General features: G+C 35.7%; 2 protein-coding genes across 2 annotated transcripts; one reads left to right on the top strand and one right to left on the bottom strand.

Moving 5' to 3' along the window:
- Positions 1-1,353: 1,353 nt before the first annotated feature.
- On the bottom strand, positions 1,354-8,028 carry LOC121727755 (gastrula zinc finger protein XlCGF8.2DB-like). The gene is made up of 10 exons (XM_042115740.1): positions 7,878-8,028; positions 6,919-7,041; positions 6,600-6,732; positions 6,171-6,265; positions 5,923-6,012; positions 5,527-5,645; positions 4,062-4,225; positions 3,375-3,544; positions 2,282-2,332; positions 1,354-1,856 (listed from the first exon to the last, which is right to left on the bottom strand). Exons 1-10 carry the CDS (start codon positions 7,911-7,913, stop codon positions 1,788-1,790), a joined length of 1,050 nt encoding a protein of 349 aa, XP_041971674.1. The 5' UTR covers positions 7,914-8,028; the 3' UTR covers positions 1,354-1,787.
- Positions 8,029-8,427: 399 nt separating this feature from the next.
- Positions 8,428-19,217, top strand: LOC121727639 (5'-AMP-activated protein kinase catalytic subunit alpha-2). The gene is made up of 7 exons (XM_042115578.1): positions 8,428-8,869; positions 8,956-9,261; positions 9,462-9,761; positions 10,106-10,301; positions 11,006-11,153; positions 11,521-11,640; positions 17,308-19,217. Exons 1-7 carry the CDS (start codon positions 8,615-8,617, stop codon positions 17,555-17,557), a joined length of 1,575 nt encoding a protein of 524 aa, XP_041971512.1. The 5' UTR covers positions 8,428-8,614; the 3' UTR covers positions 17,558-19,217.
- The last annotated feature ends 24 nt before the right edge of the window (positions 19,218-19,241 follow it).

The following is a 19,241-nucleotide window of genomic DNA, read 5'->3' as shown; positions in this document are numbered from 1 at the left end:
CGAAAGCAAACACTTAACATCATATTACATAAAATCGTTCCAACAATATAAAAATAGGCTGATAATATTTAAAGTCTATAAAACCAATCAAAGACCATTATCTAAAACGTAATTTATTTAAACGAATTATCACAACACTAAGATTGGGTTGCACCAGAGGCGTGGTTAAAGTTAAAGTTATGGTTATAGTTAAGGCTAATTTAACTTTAACCTTAACTTTGACCACAGAATTTGACAGATGTTGCTGGTCCGACAAGGCTTTATAAGAACGTGGGCGGGGGCGCTGCTGGTAAAGGAGAACTGTCAAAAATGGCGTTTTTGTATGATGACAGCGTTAGTTCCTTTTTCGCCACGTGCATTTAAAGCCTTGTCGAGCTCTATGGTTATGGTTAAATATGGCGTCTTGATGGCGTCCATTTTTAACTTTAACCAAAGATTTGACATTTTGCATTGTAGTTAAAGTTAAAGTAAGTTGGTGCAACCCAAACTTTCTTTTTTATTGTTATAGGCAAAATACGAATTTTATGACAAAATCAGGTTTTTTGACAATGTCATTTTACAGGGAAGTGAGAACTAAAATTTTTTAAATACAGTAAAATATTATGTTTTTTAATGATGTGTTACAAATGATTTGCTAAAACCGTTAAAAATATTCTGTAATTCATAAACTTTAATTAACGCCTCAGATATTTAAAGAAATAGGCAGAAAGAGAATATCAAATACAAAAAACAATTTGTAATAGCAAACTAAATATAGTACGTGTAATTTGTGTAATATGCCTATCTAGCATCTATCTGTCCATCTAACTTTACAACTCACATAATTATCATGATTTATTTTAATGATTTTAAGTGTGTTTCACTTAAAAAGCATGACACGGTATTAACTTCTAGAACCATTTCAAGTATTGATCATTATAGAATCTATAAACATTAAAAGTCACGCTGAAATAATGCTTGCTATTAATATATTAGATACATTAATAGAACACTTATAGACATACTTTGATGGCAATACGCCATAAAATTACCATTTAACACTCCATTTACCGTTTAAACAGAAATAATAAAATAAAAAGAATCTCAAATAAAATGAAACCTATAAAATATATTACATAATAATCAATAAACTACGCCAATACTTTTTATACTTACTTGATTCCTGCTGTACATTATTTAAAAAATTATGAACTAATTAATTTTTAACTAATTGATTGCGTGAGATATTTTCTTAGCGACTATTTTTATATAACATGATTTAGATCTTAAAGTATAAACAAAAACATAATTCGTTATTGTTATGGTCGATAAAAATAATACTATTAATTCTATAAAACTATAAAACTTTTGGACACAATATTACACGATTGATTAGTGTGATATTATCTCAATATGTAACATATAGGTAAATATACTATTAAAGTACTCTTTACATCTAACTATAATATAATATAAATTGCACTTACATTATCACTTATTTTCTACTTACATAATATTCAAATTGTTGTCTTGTAAACTATTGCAGTTTAAAAAGTTATTTATGATAAACCCCCTTACCTTACTAAATGTGTAGTACAGTTGTACAGTAGTGTGTAGTATAAAAATTGTGGAGTACATGATAGTACAATGATTTGTCCTTGCCTGGCACTTAAATACGATTGGCAGACACGGTCAGAATAATGTATATTTCCATTTGCAAGAGGGGTTAGTCGGTTTGAACATTTCAAACTAAATTTAAAATAATCCAAATTCATTTTACATGATCTGCACGAAAAATGTTATTTTCATCACTGAAACAAGCTGGATACTTTCAACTTCGACACAAACTGGGGGGGTTCCTCCTTGATTATTTTTACCTGCAAACAAATATTTGCTTATACTATGCTGCTATAGTCTGGTCGGGGAGCAGCTAGAAAGTCCAAAGTCTCAGACTGACAAGATGATTTAAAAGGGACGGACAGAAAATATTGCTATCGCGCTTCTATCGCGTATCTGTAGAAACAAGGTAGAAACGTTCACTGCAAGTGAAACAAACAAGTAGCTATTATATGATATTATTGGTCATCATCAGGTCACCACGTTTCTGAACATGGTACCAAATTCAAAAGAATTTTGAAATCGAGCCACAATAAACGGCTGAGTAATCATTGAAAAAAAAAACCTTACAGCCAAACATATTGTCTCGAGTCTCGACTCTTTTTGAAAGTAGGTCAAAAATTATTTAAGAATTTCTAACAGTTCTGCAGCTTTAATTAAGAAGTAAAAAGAGAAAAATACATACCTCATCATACTCGTCACTCTGATCAGTCAGATCGAGGGGATCTTTTAAAACCTGAAACAATACAATGCATATTATTAAAAATATAAAAAAGTGTGTGAAAACTTTTAATAACTAAGAAAGATTAGTAGCATAATATTATAGTTGAGTATATATAAGAAGCTACAAATGCTACAAGGAACATGCTTTACGAATATGCTGCCGACTAGCGTTGTTAATCTGAACCTTGTAATGTACCTACAAATAATATAATTAATCAGTGAAGAACATCAAGAACTTGAAAGTAATAAAAAAAAAAGACCAGTAATTCCCAAAGTGGTCCAGGTCCAGGGGCCACGTGAGACAAGACGGGGGTCTACTTTGGCCCTGACAGAAAATGGGACCCCCATTTTCTGCCACAAAAGGCGGGGGGATCCATGTAAATTAATTTCGTTAGCAGTAAAGAACTTTTGTGTAGATTTGGTTTCTCTTTTTAAAAAGTACACTTTGGACAGGGATGGCGAATCCTACCTAAAAATGTGCCATTTTTCTGAATAATCACTAAAGTGATATCGCAAATGTGCCATCATTAATAATATTTTTCTTAGTACTTAATCCTGACGAGTATATTTATTTATTAATTGTGTGTCGCGTGCCATTGGTTCGCCATCCCTGGATAATTTGTAGAAAAGCACAGTGACTGTTACTTGTGACAGCAATTTTTTATGGATTAGTATCTTGGAGGGGGGGGGGGCACGAAATAAAAGAGTTGGGAACCTCTGCGCTTGACCATGTTTCAACTTTCAAACATTATCAAATCAAGTCAGGACCACAACATTATCGGCCAATCAATGACTTCTAATTTAATTCCTATTTTATGACTTATTAAAAAAAAGTGGAATATACTATGTACCATCACACTTTATTCATTGGCAGTTGACGGACCTACTGACCGCCTATGTCTTTTCACTTTTGGTCGAGCTATGTCAAATTAATATCATGATCTGTCGGCTGGGTTTGACATAACATGACCAAATTACGTTGGTCCGCCATCTGCCTATGTCTCAACTTCTGATAGTACTACAGTACACATTGAAAAAAAAGTCTAATCACTCACGGCGCTCATCTTGGGCGGTCGCCCGCGTCGCGGGGGCGTAGTCGCGCGCGCGGACAGGACGCGCAGCTGGTGCGCGCGCAGCAGGTGCTCCGTGTGCTCGCGCGGCGAGTCGAACCGCGACCCGCACGACGAGAACACGCACGTGTACACCGCCTCCGACTCCGATTCCTCTGTTGAGGGGAATGAGATAAGTAGACTGTACCTAGCTTCATCATGGTAACTGTATCCTAAGTAACACAGAGCGAATTTCAAAAGTACTCTATGATTTCCATCTTTTTTTCTTTCTTCCTTGTAATGTTATTTTATAAAAGCTCTTATGCTCTGATGTTAAGATGAAATTTGATAATTTCTATACTTCTGCGCGATGAACGAGTTTAAGGAGCTTTTCCTATCATGCGTGTTGCCACCCGCACGCGGATATAGTCTAGATGCGGATGACAACATACTCCTAGTCTCGCGGGTTTTGCCCGAATCATAGGAATAAACATCTATGATTTTTTTTATCAAGGCAAACGAGCGAACAGGTCACCTGATGGAAAGCAACTACCGTAGCCCATGGACACTCGCAATATTAGAAGAGCTGCAGGTGCGTTGCCGACCTTTTAAATATTTGCGAATGCGAGCAACTTCTATGCGGACCAGATAAACCAGACCAGAAGGCGCCCTTAGTAAAGAGATAGTATATACCTGCGGGTTTCGCGACCGCGGCTGCGGCGGGCGCGACGGGCAGGTGTCGCGCGAGGTGCTGCCTCAGCTGCCGCTCGCTGGGCAGCGTCAGCGCGCACAGCTTACACTCGTACCGCCCCACACGCCACGCGCTTTTCGCCGTGACGTCGCCGTGCGCTTCGCGTCTGAAAAAAATTTCATTAGGCTATTATTATTGCTATTTACCCTATTATTTGCACAAAATACTATGCACGCCAGTAATAGAAGTTTTTGTAGTATGCACTTTTCAAGTGCCAATAATTGTGTTAATAACATACAAATAGTAACTTTTGTTACATAATATTACAGAGTGATGAGCGTATAGGTGTTGACCTTAATCTAAATAGCATGCAAATATACCCCTAGTACCAAACAATTGACTAATTCCAACATGGATAGTAACTGATAAATGACCAAATTTAAAGAACATGTTGATAAGTTGCAGGCAAACTACGGCGCGAAATCTTAATGGTTGTTTTCCCGCAGTAAAATGATTCTATCTTAGTAGTACAATAGACTTGTGAAGTTTTTTTTAATTCAAATCATAAATAAATTTCGGCAGCGTCGTCATAGCCGCTCACGCCTATCGGCATAAAGTTGCCATAGTACGTCATACAAAATATTTTTTATTTTCAAATATTAACATGCATGATTCGATACTAATAAACTAATAACTACTATTAGTTAGATTAGGGAATGTAATCTTGTTCTCAAGAGATCTTTTTAGCGAGATTGATCTCGAACGAAAAAAAGGCGAGATCTCGCGAGTTTGACGAGATTGCACTTGAGCATAAACGTCTTATTAGAAGCGCGGACTGACACGCACGGAGTTGCGATCTGTCGGTTTCGTTTGGTGCGTTTCGGTCGCGGACGAGGTGTTTCTCAGATTCGTTCGTGCTTCCGTTTGGTCGAAAATTGAGCCGGCGTGCAGCGTCATCACGGCGCATTTGTTTTTTTACTATAGTTGTTACTAGCTAACGTGATTGATTTCGATTGCATTCGAGTATTTTTTTGGTTATAATTATTTAAGCTAATGATTATTTATATATCATAATAAGCAAATTAATAAAAAAAGTTATTGAAATAATAACATGGATTCCAAGAAATCCTGTTGCTATATAATAAAAAATGTAGATCCATAATTTCTATCTGCGATTAAAAATGATGCTTCTAAATATTCATAATAATTTTTTTCAAATTTATTCAAATATTGTGATTATTTGCAAAAAAAAAAAAAACACTAAACTGCTAATCTCGCGAGATCTTGAAATTGACGACCCAATCTCGCGAGATTAGCATTCTCTAAGGGTGCCTTCACATTACGTCGCAAGCAGTGCGGCAGCAGCGCTGCAGCCGTGCAGGCGCTCTTACTACTATAAATAAATCGTTCTGCTGCGGGAAAACAACCACTAAAATGTCACGTCGTATAATATGTTTTGTGTATTACCTATGCATATACATATGGTTACGCTGAGCGAAACGTTCGCCGCACACCGGGCAGTCGTACGACGAGTCCAGCGGCCGTCCGGACAGATGCCGCTTGCGGTGTTGGTTCAAATTTGTCACCTACAAAAAAAATATTCTGGTAACTTGCAATTAGCTATGTGTCCTATCCTACAGTTTTTTTAATAGACCAGACAACTATAATCAGACAAGGTACTTTATATAGCACTAGCATAAATGGGCTATCGAACACTGAAAGAATTTTTCAAATCGGACCAGTAGTTCCTGAGATTAGCGCGTTTAAACAAACAAACAAACTAACAAACTCTTCCGCTTTATAATATTAGTATAGATATAGAAGTTTATTTTTTTGTATTAAATAGGTTTATTTTGTATATACCTGAGCATACGCCTTATCACAGCCTGGCTCTGGACAAACAAATGGCCTCTCCCCAGTGTGTAATCTCACATGGTTATTCAAGTTGGTTACCTAAAAATAATAATGATATTAAAAACCCGTACAAACTTTCATAATTTAAGCTAAAATTCTGTAAATATTTTGGCAGAAAAAGTTTATTTACATGGATAAATTTAAGAGAAGATACATTGACTGCTTGTGATTTATCATGTAAATTATGTTAAATTTACCTGTGTGAATGCTTTGCCACATTCTTGGCATTTGTAAGGGCGCTCATTTGTGTGGATTCGCAGGTGGGCCCGCAAGTTGTTTGACTGAGAAAATGCTGCAAAACATGTTTTAGAGATAAAATTCATTCTTAAAAGAGAAATTCCACATTGCTCTATTGTGGTGACTAGCATCGACACTTGGCAGCTACTTGGCAGAATTTCTGATCTGACAATGCAATGTAACATAGAGCACCATAGCAGTATCAACTATCTCTTAATATTACCATGGATATATACACATGAAAGTGGGAGAATTTAAATTATTTGTAGACAAAAATTAAACTGAATATTGTTAGAGGCACTTATACCATATTTTTATTTGTAACAAACATTGAATATAATTAGGAGATAGTAGGTTATATAGGCCTACACCTTTACCTATTATTTTACCTTTATTACAGTATGTGCAGACAAAACGTCGCTCAGCACGGTGGTTTCTCAAGTGATTCTGAAGCTGGGCATTCTTGGTGAAAGTCTTGTGACACAGCCCACAACTAAGGCCCGATTCACCTTCACCAATCTCCTGCAATTTTTATAATAACATAAATAAATATACCGGCAGTACATTTTCAGAAAGCAGTGCATAATAATGTGATATTTATTATAGTCAGATGGTAGAAAAAATATTATTTTTAATTTAATATAATACAAGATAGACATTAATTTTTAAAAAATCACATGGGGTTAGCAAGTAGTGTTCTCTTCTTACCTCCTCATTGTTGGAACCTTGTTCTGATGTCTCTGGTGCATTGTCCCCTATAGTAACTTCTGGTACAAGAGGCTGGCATTTGAAGCAGGCATATATTTCATCTTTACCAGTTTCAAACAGTTGCTAAAATATTTAAAAGATTGAAAATATTTTCTCAACCAATACTTTAATATTATAATAATGAAATTGTCTGTCTGTTACCTCGTCACCCTTAAACTGCTACACTTATTTAGATATAACATTAAGGGAAAATGTGAACATGTGTCTGTTGGTCTGTCACTTTCTCAGGCCAAACCACCCGATTTAGATGAAACTTTGTGTACTTGATATGATACCGAATAAGCTCTAGCAGTAATGTGAAAGTTACCTAGACTACCATATGTGATTTTACACATAGAACAAGGAAGTAATTATGTATATATTCACTATGACACAGAAGTAGTACCAAACACTTAAGTTCCAATTTATATCTTCAATAATCGTGCATTCAATATCGAAAGTAAAGAGATATTTTAGATTCCTAAACTATGCTTCATTATTAGAGGAAAACATTCATGTAACGTTTATTATAGAAGTATCTGTACTTAAATAACATACAATAAGGCAAAAAATAGTTAGCTACTATTCAGCTGTTACAAAAAAACAGTGTTTTTATACGGCATTGCAGCCAGACGTAAAAAAACACAGACGTTCGCGGAAATAAAAAAAAATAACGCGGGCAGGTTTCGAATGCAAGTTTTTTATGATCGCTGCAAGAATGTGTTTAATTTCTACGATAATATGCATTGAAATATTAACACATTTACTATAAATGAACTTTATAAGACGATGCCGTTCTACAAATACAGCTACTGAGACTAGAAAACGTTCATCGAGAAAAGAAAACAAAAATAGGTATTGACCGACTCGAACCTTTCTTTACTACATTACTTAGGTACTAATAAATAAAGTATACTTACAACAGCTGGTTTTAAACAAATTCCACATTTATCCATTGTTTATTATATGAATGCTTTTATTTTAAATTATGTAAACAAGTTCCACTGTAAATTTTATTATTTTTCTCATTATCCGACAGGTCGTCAAATCAGAAAAAAACATTGAGAGGCGGGGTGGGGCACAAAGGGGAGCGCTAAAATACAGATAAGAAAACATAAGAAAAGTCATATATTTGAGACTTTTTTATAGAAAATAAAATACATAATATCAAATTATTTTAATTATTATTTCGTTTTCTATAAAAATTTATATTAGAGATAGATGATAATACAATCAAATAATTTTAAAAGTGAAAAAGATTAAAGAGTGATTTTGAAAGATTAATGGAACGCGCGTCGCGCCCTAGATAATATATATAACTGTGATTTTACTTAGTCTATGCCTGCGGAAAATGGAACGCAGCCTGTGATTTTGGTGACACTTGAATGTCAGATTGACATTTGACACCAATGATGAATGTCAATTTTGTCAATTGTAATTTGTACAATCGTCTCACGTTAAAACTTTGTTTGTATTTGTTATTTCGTAATACCTATTATTATATTTGAAGTTTTTGTGAAGCCAGTGGAAGATTATTAATATTAACAACAGATGAGTTAAAAATGTAGATTAAATATAACGAAGATATCTTTAAAAGTGGGAATATACACATGTCTACGCAACAACCTTAGCACAAGATTTTATAAATTTCTCAAAAATGTCGGATAAGCCAGTAGTAGCTAGTGCTAACCAGCCAATAGTTAAAATAGGGCACTATACACTTGGCGATACTCTCGGTGTCGGCACATTTGGTAAAGTAAAAATAGGGGAACATCAACTTACCAAACACAAGGTCGCAGTAAAAATCCTTAACAGACAAAAGATTAAATCATTAGATGTAGTCGGCAAAATCAGACGTGAGATTCAGAATCTCAAACTTTTTAGACATCCACATATTATTAAACTGTACCAGGTAAGCTAGTAACCTATTGATCTTGGACAGAAAGTGACTCATTTTAAGATGATAGTTAGACTAGATTGCTTGTTTGTCTTTTCAAGGTGATATCAACTCCAACTGATATTTTTATGATTATGGAATATGTGTCTGGTGGAGAATTATTTGATTACATAGTCAAAAAGGGGAAACTACAGGAGCACGAAGCGAGAAGATTTTTTCAACAAATAATATCAGGTGTGGACTACTGCCATCGTCATATGATAGTTCATAGAGATCTGAAACCTGAAAATTTACTACTGGACCACAACATGCATGTAAAGATTGCTGATTTTGGTCTTTCTAACATGATGATGGATGGTGAATTTTTAAGGACATCCTGTGGATCACCAAATTATGCAGCACCAGAGGTACTTTTTAATATTAGTTGAGAAAAAGAATTAGTTATTTTTTTAATAGTTTGATAATAATTGCTTATGTAACTTCGACAACAAACACATTCCTTTAATGCTTCAACTCCCTTTCCAACGAAAACAATAGATTTCTAGGAATCCACAATCGAGGGTTTAAGCTGTTTTTGGCAAAGCAATTAACATTTCATTGGTTCCAGGTAATATCTGGGAAACTCTACGCTGGTCCTGAAGTTGATATTTGGTCCTGTGGAGTTATTCTTTATGCACTTCTATGTGGCACATTGCCATTTGATGATGAACATGTACCAACATTGTTCAGGAAGATAAAGTCTGGTATATTCCCTATACCTGAATATTTAAACAAATCGGTTGTGAGCCTCCTCTGCAGCATGTTACAAGTCGACCCAATGAAGAGAGCCTCTATTGATGACATTAAGAAACATGAGTGGTTCCAAAAGAATCTTCCTGAGTACTTATTCCCTTCTCCTGTGGAACAGGTAATAATTTTTTAAATCACAAGTCTCAAATTTTTCTGTTTTTAAGAATAAAATACATTATTAAAAATAATAAGGGTTCTCTTTGAGCACATAAGGTATAAAATAATTATGTACTATGGTTACTGTTTGTTAATACCTCAATCATGAGAATCATAGACACAATTGTTATGCGGCACCCGTGTGCCGCTTGGGGATTGATGGGTTAATTTCAATAAATGAAAAAAAAAAAGATGTATTTATATTTATATATTGTAAATGAAAGGGGAAGCCTTTGCCCACTGTGGGAAAACTATAAGCTACTAATAATATTAAAAAAATAATACTTTAAATGTATGTTGTTATAGGACAGCAGTGTCATAGACACAGAGGCTATATCGGAGGTGTGCGATAAGTTTGGTGTCCGCGAGCATGAGGTACACAATGCTCTTCTGAGTGGTGATCCCCATGACCAACTAGCTATTGCTTACCACCTTATAATAGACAACAAGCGCATTGCTGATGAAGCTGCCAAAGCAGAGATAAAGGAATTCTATATAGCTAGTAAGTCAACAATATAAAATATTTACACTTTATTAAGACATTCTTTTGATTAACTTGTATATTTTGTATCTTAAATTTTAGATAATATATAACATAGGGCTTTCCAATCTGTGCGTCGCGACGCCATGTCAACACAACCAAATCGAGTGAGTGCCGCGTGCATTATGTCAATCATACATCCCGGGATTCCCGGGCAGTCTAAATCCCCGGTTTCAAAAGCTATGCTCAGAAAAGCAAGCGCAGCCTTCACATTAGCCAGCCTTGCTGGCTTTAATATTTTTCATAAATATCTCGGAATCGGCTCCAACGATTTTAATGAAATTTAGTATATAGGGGGTCTCGGGGGCGATAAATCGATCTAGCTAGGAACCATTTTTAGAAAATGTCATTTTCATTGAATACCGAGTAAAGCTCGGTCAAATAGCTAGTAGTGTTTATATGATAACATATGTAGGCTGGTTCTTAAATTAGAAAGTATTTTTGGGGGCTGGGTTGAGGGGCGTCATAAAGAAATGGCAAAGTCCCAAGGGCGTCACAGTGCAAATAAGTTTGGGAAGCCCTGATATAACACATAACTAGTCAAGAGTTACATATTTTGCAAAAATCGCAAAAAAGTAAAAACACATTACACAAACACTTATTGTTGATAACAAAAACCTTTGCCTTTTTTTAAAACCAGCTTTAAAAAAAATAATGTCACTCAGACGCGGCGGCAGGCGGCGCCCCCGGCACGAGCGCAGACGTGGCGCGGCCGCACCCGGAGCGCATCGCGCCGCTGCGGGACAAGAGCTCGCCGGCCCCGCACGCGCCGCCCCCTGCGCCTGACAACAAGCGCGGCACGCCTGTCAAGCGGTAATTATATCTTTGTTCCGTTTCCTTTAATTTTCTTTCGACTCAGGCACCGTATATAATGTGTTGTGTCTTTCGACTGTATTGCACATAAAAAAATAGTGGTCCCTTTTCACGTTCATACAATTCACATGCTACTGAACAGCAAACAAAGCACTAGCATGACAGTCAACAACATTTTAAATTATTCTTACATCACTAATAATAATAATCTCAATGCTTTTCGACAATTTAAATTTTGTATACGGTTTACATTTTTATGGAAATTTTTATTATAGACATTAGCAACACCCTTATAAGTTATAAGTTTTTATTTTTTAGTAGATATTTTTAACATTATTCAGACTTTATGAGTAATATTTTTTTACAGTGCTAAATGGCATTTGGGTATCAGATCGCAAAGTAAGCCCAACGACATCATGTTGGAAGTATTCCGCGCAATGAAGGCGTTAGATTACGAGTGGAAAGTCATCAATCCTTACCACGTCAGGTATAAAATTGATTTGATACGCTTTAAAACTAGTAAATAACATAATTTTACTAGGTCATTTGAAGGATGTATGTACTATAGTTTGTGCGTTTTATGATGATATGGGTGACACATTATAATTGACAATAGTATGGAAGTTACCTAAGAAAATTAATCGATAATTTAAAAATATCGAATCACTTCGTAAAGGAATTGCAATCGAAATTATCGATTTCGTACTAAAGTTTCAGAGTGGCGCCGGCGATTTAAAATGGCCGCCCTTTTTATCGATTTGATTTCGATTCAACAGTGTCAATCTCTATTGGCATAAGTTCCATTTCATGCATCTGACATTTTTCAAATATTTTCGTAACAATAATTTTCACAGTTAAAATTTATAATTTTATATTAATAAGTTAGCATTTAGCAACTTTTCATTTCTATTCATTTACAATTAAGTATAGGAAACATTTGTTTTTGTAGTTGGAATATAATTTATTACATTTTGATTTTTGTCGTTTTCTTGTAAAAAAAACCCGTAGCAAGGAATATGAGAAGTGTCACCCATCAGTCATCGCCTCGCATCGCTTGGCATCGCACGTGTTTAGTGAGTGCACCTAGTCCCCACCCTCGTAAAAGTCAGTGGTTCTCAATATGTTCACCTGCAACATCTGCGCTGAATCCCATACGGATGGTCCAATTTGTTCGATCTGCAAAAGTCAATATGGATTCGGCTGCATTGGGATAACAGAGGCTGGATACAGACGTTTAGGCGATAGGAAGAACTCCTGGCGCTGCCCGAAGTGCAAATCAAGCCCGTCGGTGCGCGACTTGACACCGTCCTGGGCAATGTAAAGGCTCTGGAAGCTAGAGTCAAGGATGTTGAGAAGATTGCTGCTGAGATCCCTACCCTGCAGAAGGATATTTCCAGGCTGAATGCTGAACTTGAAGAACGAGATCAACTGGCCAGGGCAAACAATGTGGAAATTAAAGGAATCCCCCAATCAAAGGATGAAAATCTATTTAACCTTGTAGAAAAGATTGGTAACTACGTAAATTTCCCTATTAGAAAAGAGGATATTAATTACATCGCTCGAGTACCGACGCGGACACCCAGCTCAATCAAGCCCATTATTATGTGTCTCAACAATCGGTACATCAAAGAAGACCTGGTGGCTGTTGCAAGAAAGCGTAACCTGAACACTCGGGATGTCGGCTTCTCTAATTCGTCTCCATTCTATATTAACGACCACTTAACCCGACACTACAAAAGTTTACTTTCTAAGGCGAAGACCTGTGCCAAGAAGGTTGGAATTAAGTACATATGGGTAAAACACGCTAAAATTATGGCCCGTAAAAAATTAAATGAAATTTAAAAAAACCTCCGCCAAACAACTTTAAAAAGTAATGAAATAATATATGTTACTGACTTTAAGTTTAAATAATTCCTAAGTGTAAAGTGATATTTTAGTCCATAATTGTTGTCACGGTATTTCGGGGGACCGCCAAGAGTGTCTTTTGCATTTTGTATCGCCATGTCACTGATTGTCTCGATTCGGTTCGCTGTGGACTGACCCTTAAACTATATATAATGTTATGTGAAATCAAACATCTACATTAGCGGTCCCCCGACACACCGTGACAACAATTATAGACTAAAATATCACTTTACACTTAGGAATTATTTAAACTGACAGACCGACAGACAGACACGTCAAACTTATAACACCCCGTTTTTTTTTGTCGGGGGTTAAAAACGACACGTCGCCGGTATTCTTCATAAAAAACGACAGGGACCTTGTAAGACTATGATAATTAACATTAGCTTCTTTAAAATAATAATTATATTCACTTTTACTAACCCTATTTTTAAAATTACTTAATTTAAAACATAAAGTTACGATAGTCAAAGTTTCTTATTTTTATAAATGTAATATCGTATTACTTGTTAATCATATTTATATATTAATATCTTACGTCATAGTTTATGTGAAATCCATATCTGTAAAAAGTTTGAGAACCGCTGGTACCGAACTAGTTTCCTACTACTTGTTCGCCATCTTAATTAGAAGATGAAATTTCACTCAATTGACACCTGTAGCTAAAAATTTTTGTATGCAATTATCGCTCGTCGGTCACTGCCCTCACACGTTATCGCAAACCAACTAGTTTAGTACGCGCTGTCTTATCGCGACGGGCTAGTTCCATTCACTCCCTAACGCAAACCGGGCTTACTCCTCGCTTGTCACCCGTGGCGGCAGTATCGTTTGTGTGCTCCTGTATTTGTCGTTTCGTGTTGATACATCTTTTCGAATTGGCTATTTTTTGTTACCTATATGCTTAGCAAAGCTTATTAGCGTACAGTCTGGAATGAAATATTATTTAGTATTTGGGATATTGTGAGTGCCAATATAGTGGTATTGTTAAATAACGTAAATATTCTGTCTATAGAACCAAAAAAGTTTTTAATATTATTTCGTGAGCACAGATTCGATTACGGAGCGAGCAGTGAATTATTGTGGTCAAATTATTGTTTTGATCTTGTGATGAACTTTATGTATTTCAGCTTTAGAAAGCCTTGCTATCCGAAATTTACGTAATCCACCAAACAAAAGGTGCATACAAAATGCATTATCACCATAGTGACAATAACCCTAATAAGTGCTATTTATTATAATATCCTATATTATTTACTAAAAATTAACTATGATCGTTGTATTTTAACTATTTTATTAGGCTTCCGTTATCAGATTGCAATCTATAAGTTATATTTTACACAATTATTTATGTACTGACCCACATTTTTTAATACTTACTAAACTATATGCGGTTGCAAAAATACATTATTGTGAATGTAAATCATTACATTAATAATGAAATTAAACATCTTATTTTAACATATTATTAAGATGTATATCATTGCATTAATAATGAATTTGAACATTTTATTTTAACATATTATCTATTAGTGAATCAGAATTGCGCCTCAGTATTGAATAACCAATTATATAGTACTTCTTTAACCCTAGATAGAATGCTTTTTGCCTTGTCCTCTTCCATTTTAATGAATTTGACTATTCCTAAACATTTCAAACTTAACATAACACTATTGTTACTTATTCTGTTATTATTTGTCATACTATTTTTATAATGGTTTCTAAGCTGAACATATTTTATCAAAATGCAAGGGGGTTACGCACTAAGACATCGTGTTTTAAAAGAAACATAGCACTAAATAATTATGACGTCGTTTCAATAACTGAAACATGGCTTCAGGGAATACATAACGAAGAAATTTTTGATGACCGCTATATGGTGTGGCGCCGCGACCGAGATTATTCGTTAACCAATCAGTCTTTAGGTGGCGGTGTTCTGATAGGTATTCGGCGTGAGTTTGCAGCAGTGAGTCGTCCAGAGTAGTCCTCCACTTCTGAAGACCTCTGGGTGACTATTATACTCAACTCCCCGAACGAACCTTCCGTGAAAATACATCTCTGTACTATATACCTATGCAGACAAAACATGGGCAACACATCTACAGCGCAGCTAGAAAATTTCACACATACATTGTTTGACACAGTTAATTCTTGTTCCGGTGACATATTCATCATTTTGGGTGACTTCAATCTCCCACATATCGATTGGGATCCACAGGGGAACCTTGCAGCTTGCGAATTACCACTCAGTTTAGCTCAAACTAATTTTACAGACACCCTACTTCAATGTGACCTTACTCAACGTAACCATGTTCGAAACGACAATAACAGGTTCCTTGACTTAGTCTTCTCGAATTGTGAACTCGAAATCACAGCCTGTCCTGATCCCTTAGTACCTGATGATATCCCCCACCACAAATCACTAAATATAGCCTTACCATTGAACCAAAATAGTCCTTTGCAAAATAAAACTAGAACAAAATATTTTTATAATTCCGGTGACTACGACTTAATCAATAAAAATCTTTTTGAAATTAACTGGACCGAGTCACTTTGTAATAAATCGTTAGATAAAGCGTTAAAATACTTTTATGATACGTTGTATGAACTCCGTGATTCCTATATACCCAAAAAAACTTATACGCCCAAATTCCTACCCCCCCTGGTATAGCTCCGCCCTCATCAAGGTATTAAGAGAAAAGCATAAATTTTTCCGCAAATATAAGCTGTACGGGAATCAAAGTGATTACTCAACTTTCTCACTTCTTAGAAAAAGGGCTTAAGTCTCTCGAAAAGACCTGCTATGCTATCTTATATCAATAAGGTACAATAATCTATCACATGTGACCCTAGAGCCTTCTGGTCTTTTATTAAGAGCAATAAAAAGTCGACCACCTACCCTTCGTCTATGAGTCTTGAAAATGTAACTGTGTCAGTAGGGGACCAAATCTGTGATCTTTTTGCGACTCATTTCCATGCCAATTTTCTTCAGCCTAGCCCAAGACCCATTATTACCACTCCTGTCGTCAATCAGATTAATAATAATAATTTTAATATAGGAAGTATCAATATTAATACCGAGGAGTTTCTCAAACTGTTAGAGAATGTGAACTTAAATAAAGGTGCCAGTCCTGATGACATTTCTCCAATATTCATTAAAAATTGTGCTAAAAGCCTTTTCGCGCCTTTGAGTATACTCTTCGAACGGTCATTGAACGAAGGTCACTTACCAAATATCTGGAAATTAGCATTCATAACCCCGGTATATAAAAGTGGTGATAAAACTAATATTAAAAATTATAGACCAATTTCCAAATTATGCATTTTTTCCAAAATTTTTGAACGCATTGTCTATAACCAGGTCTATACTGCACTACAAAATTGGTTCATCCCTGAGCAGCATGGTTTTCTGAGAGGACGCTCGACCACTTCGAATCTCCTTCTTACGTACGACTTTGTCAGCTCTTCTATAGATACAGGCTGCCAGGTTGACATCATTTACACCGATTTCAGTAAGGCCTTCGACGGAATCGATCACCGTACACTCCTTGAGAAGCTCCATCAAGCAGGTATACACGAAAATCTGTTTCGGTGGTTCTCCTCATACATCAATAACCGCTCTCAGGCTGTGGCACTGAACGGATACATCTCATCCTGGATGTCCGTCCCATCTGGTGTTCCCCAAGGATCGCTACTCGGGCCACTTCTGTTTGCGATATTTTTGAACGATGTGTCGTCCTGCTTTCTTCATTCACGTTTTTACCTTTACGCTGACGACACTAAAATAAGAATTTTCTTAGCAGATATTGTAACTTTGTATGCTTCTATTGATTATTATTTATTACCTTCTTTTAACATAGTCACTACACTGTTACATAAATGTAAATGGCTATTTGTTTTTAACTTAGTCGTTACTGAGATTTGTTTAGCTGTAAGTTTTTCTGTACAAATAAAATAAAATAAATAAATATCATCTTAAAACGCACAAACTACAACAATACATACGATATAGAGATACCCTAAGATTCTATTAGTAATGCTAATAAAATCCTTTTTTCCTTACCACAAGAAAGTGTGTCAAGAAAATGATGCACAAAAAATTCGAATGAGCTATAACATCTTTATACACATATTTTCTCTTTATCAGTTAGTGCTTGATATGTGGTAAAGGATGCTTATGTTTTATTTGTTTTAGCAGTGTTTTTTTTCAGTTAACAGTTTGATTTGTTAATAATAATATCGTTATTTTCAGGGTGCGCACTCTCAACAAAATGACAGACAAGCACGTGAAGATGTCGCTCCAACTGTACCAAGTGGATTACAAGTCCTATCTGCTTGATTTCAAATCGCTGTCGGGCGAAAAAGAGGAGGCTGATGAAGAAATCGTCCCAGGGCTGACACCACTGCCGCTGCCGTCCCCGGCCACGCCCACCGCGCAGGGTCATCACACTATGGAGTTTTTCGAAATGTGTGCAGCCCTAATAATCCAGCTCGCACGATAGTGTGCCTTTAATTATTATTTTCTAATTACGATACATGCTTTTACGGCCCTATTTATGTTTAATGATCACTTAAGTAACTGAATGAAGACTATAAAGACAGAAAATCCAAATAATGTTTTTTCATAAACTTCGCAAGGTAAATCCTTAAGTGGTTGTTAAATTAGTTTGAGTGCAGCCGTAAGTAAAGTTTACTTACATAAATTCTTATAAAATATCTTGTCAGAATAATCGTAAATGTTAAAAAACATATTCAGTTTAAGTTAAACACTTTCAGGAGATTAAATTTCTTAACAGTGTCATGTAATTAGTTATTAGAAACCAAAGATATAAAACAGCTAAACATCAATATATTTTTTTAGAACTGTCAACAAAACTGTCTTTAAAAGTTATATAATCCATGCCGCTTTAAAATATTATAGTCTTATAGTAAAATAAATCCATCTAATGGTAAATTAAATAGTAGCTTAGTAGATAATAGATATTAAAGTGATAGCTAATGCAATAAATTATTAAAAGTATTTAATTTTGATTTATATTAAAGGAAAAAAATATATTACTTAAATAATGTTTAGTAGATTAGTAGGTATTGTATTGGTATGTTTCAACTTTCATTTATTATGGTTTTTGGTAAAAATGGTTCATGATAAATGAACTTTTAGCCAAATATTGTTTTTTATAACACTTATTGAACTTGGCATGTGATTATTGTTTAGTACGTAACTTGAACAATATCACACGTCAAGTTCAATACGTTTTATTATGTTTGGTGTAAGTGACTAAAAATAAATTAACAATAATAATGTGTTGTAAAGAAATTGTAACTATACCTAAAATTTAAAAATGGACTAGGCATTAGCCGCGTACTGACCAAGCGAGCCGCCTCGCGAGGCAGCCTCGGACATTTGCCGCGCGAGGCGGTTTCGGTCTGTATTTTTCTAATCCGAAGCTGCCTCGCGCGGCAAGGCCGAGCCATCGTAAGACCGAGCCAGCATCGACGCTCAGTTTAACTTGAAGTCGAATAGAGACCACGCGTGCGTATAGTTTGCCCGAGACCACAATGAGGCCGCACATTCGGAAAGCTGTCGCCACCACTGCCTTTTTAATAATTATTCAGCTATTGGAAGGTTCATTTCCTGGCTTAATTTTCTCTATGCATCTCCCCTTAGTCCCTTATTTATGTAATCAGGACATTGCTCATTCCAAAGTCGTCGATATTCACCATATATGTAGTTGAATTAATTTAAGACACTGTTCTTCATCCATGATGCATAAGTCCTAACACGCTACGAATAAGCGAGGCAAAACACTCCCGTCTTGAGTGAGCGCGGCAAAGTTACCGAGGCGCCTTTGAGCATCGACAAAAACCGACAACGCTCGGCTTGGGGCGAGGCACGCTTGGGCGAGGCAACGCATGCGTTTGCCTCGGGCGAGCCACGTCCTGACCGACCGAGCAACTGACTCGCGAGGCGGCTCGCTCGGTCAGTACGCGGCTATTCACTATCTCAACTTGTAAAATATTGCTTTCAAGCTAAGAACTTTTAACACTTAACTCTTAAGTGCTTATCTGATAGCTATTTCGATTTGAAAGTGCCTTTTAGGGTGATATTATTTTGGTTACAAGTTGGTAATGTACAGTTGCAATCAATAAAATATTCTCAAAATTTTGATTTTTATTTCATGTTTT

Source organism: Aricia agestis, chromosome 6 (assembly GCF_905147365.1).
Source record: "Aricia agestis chromosome 6, ilAriAges1.1, whole genome shotgun sequence".
Lineage (NCBI taxonomy): Eukaryota > Metazoa > Arthropoda > Insecta > Lepidoptera > Lycaenidae > Aricia > Aricia agestis.
This window is presented reverse-complemented; position numbering and strand designations above follow the sequence as displayed.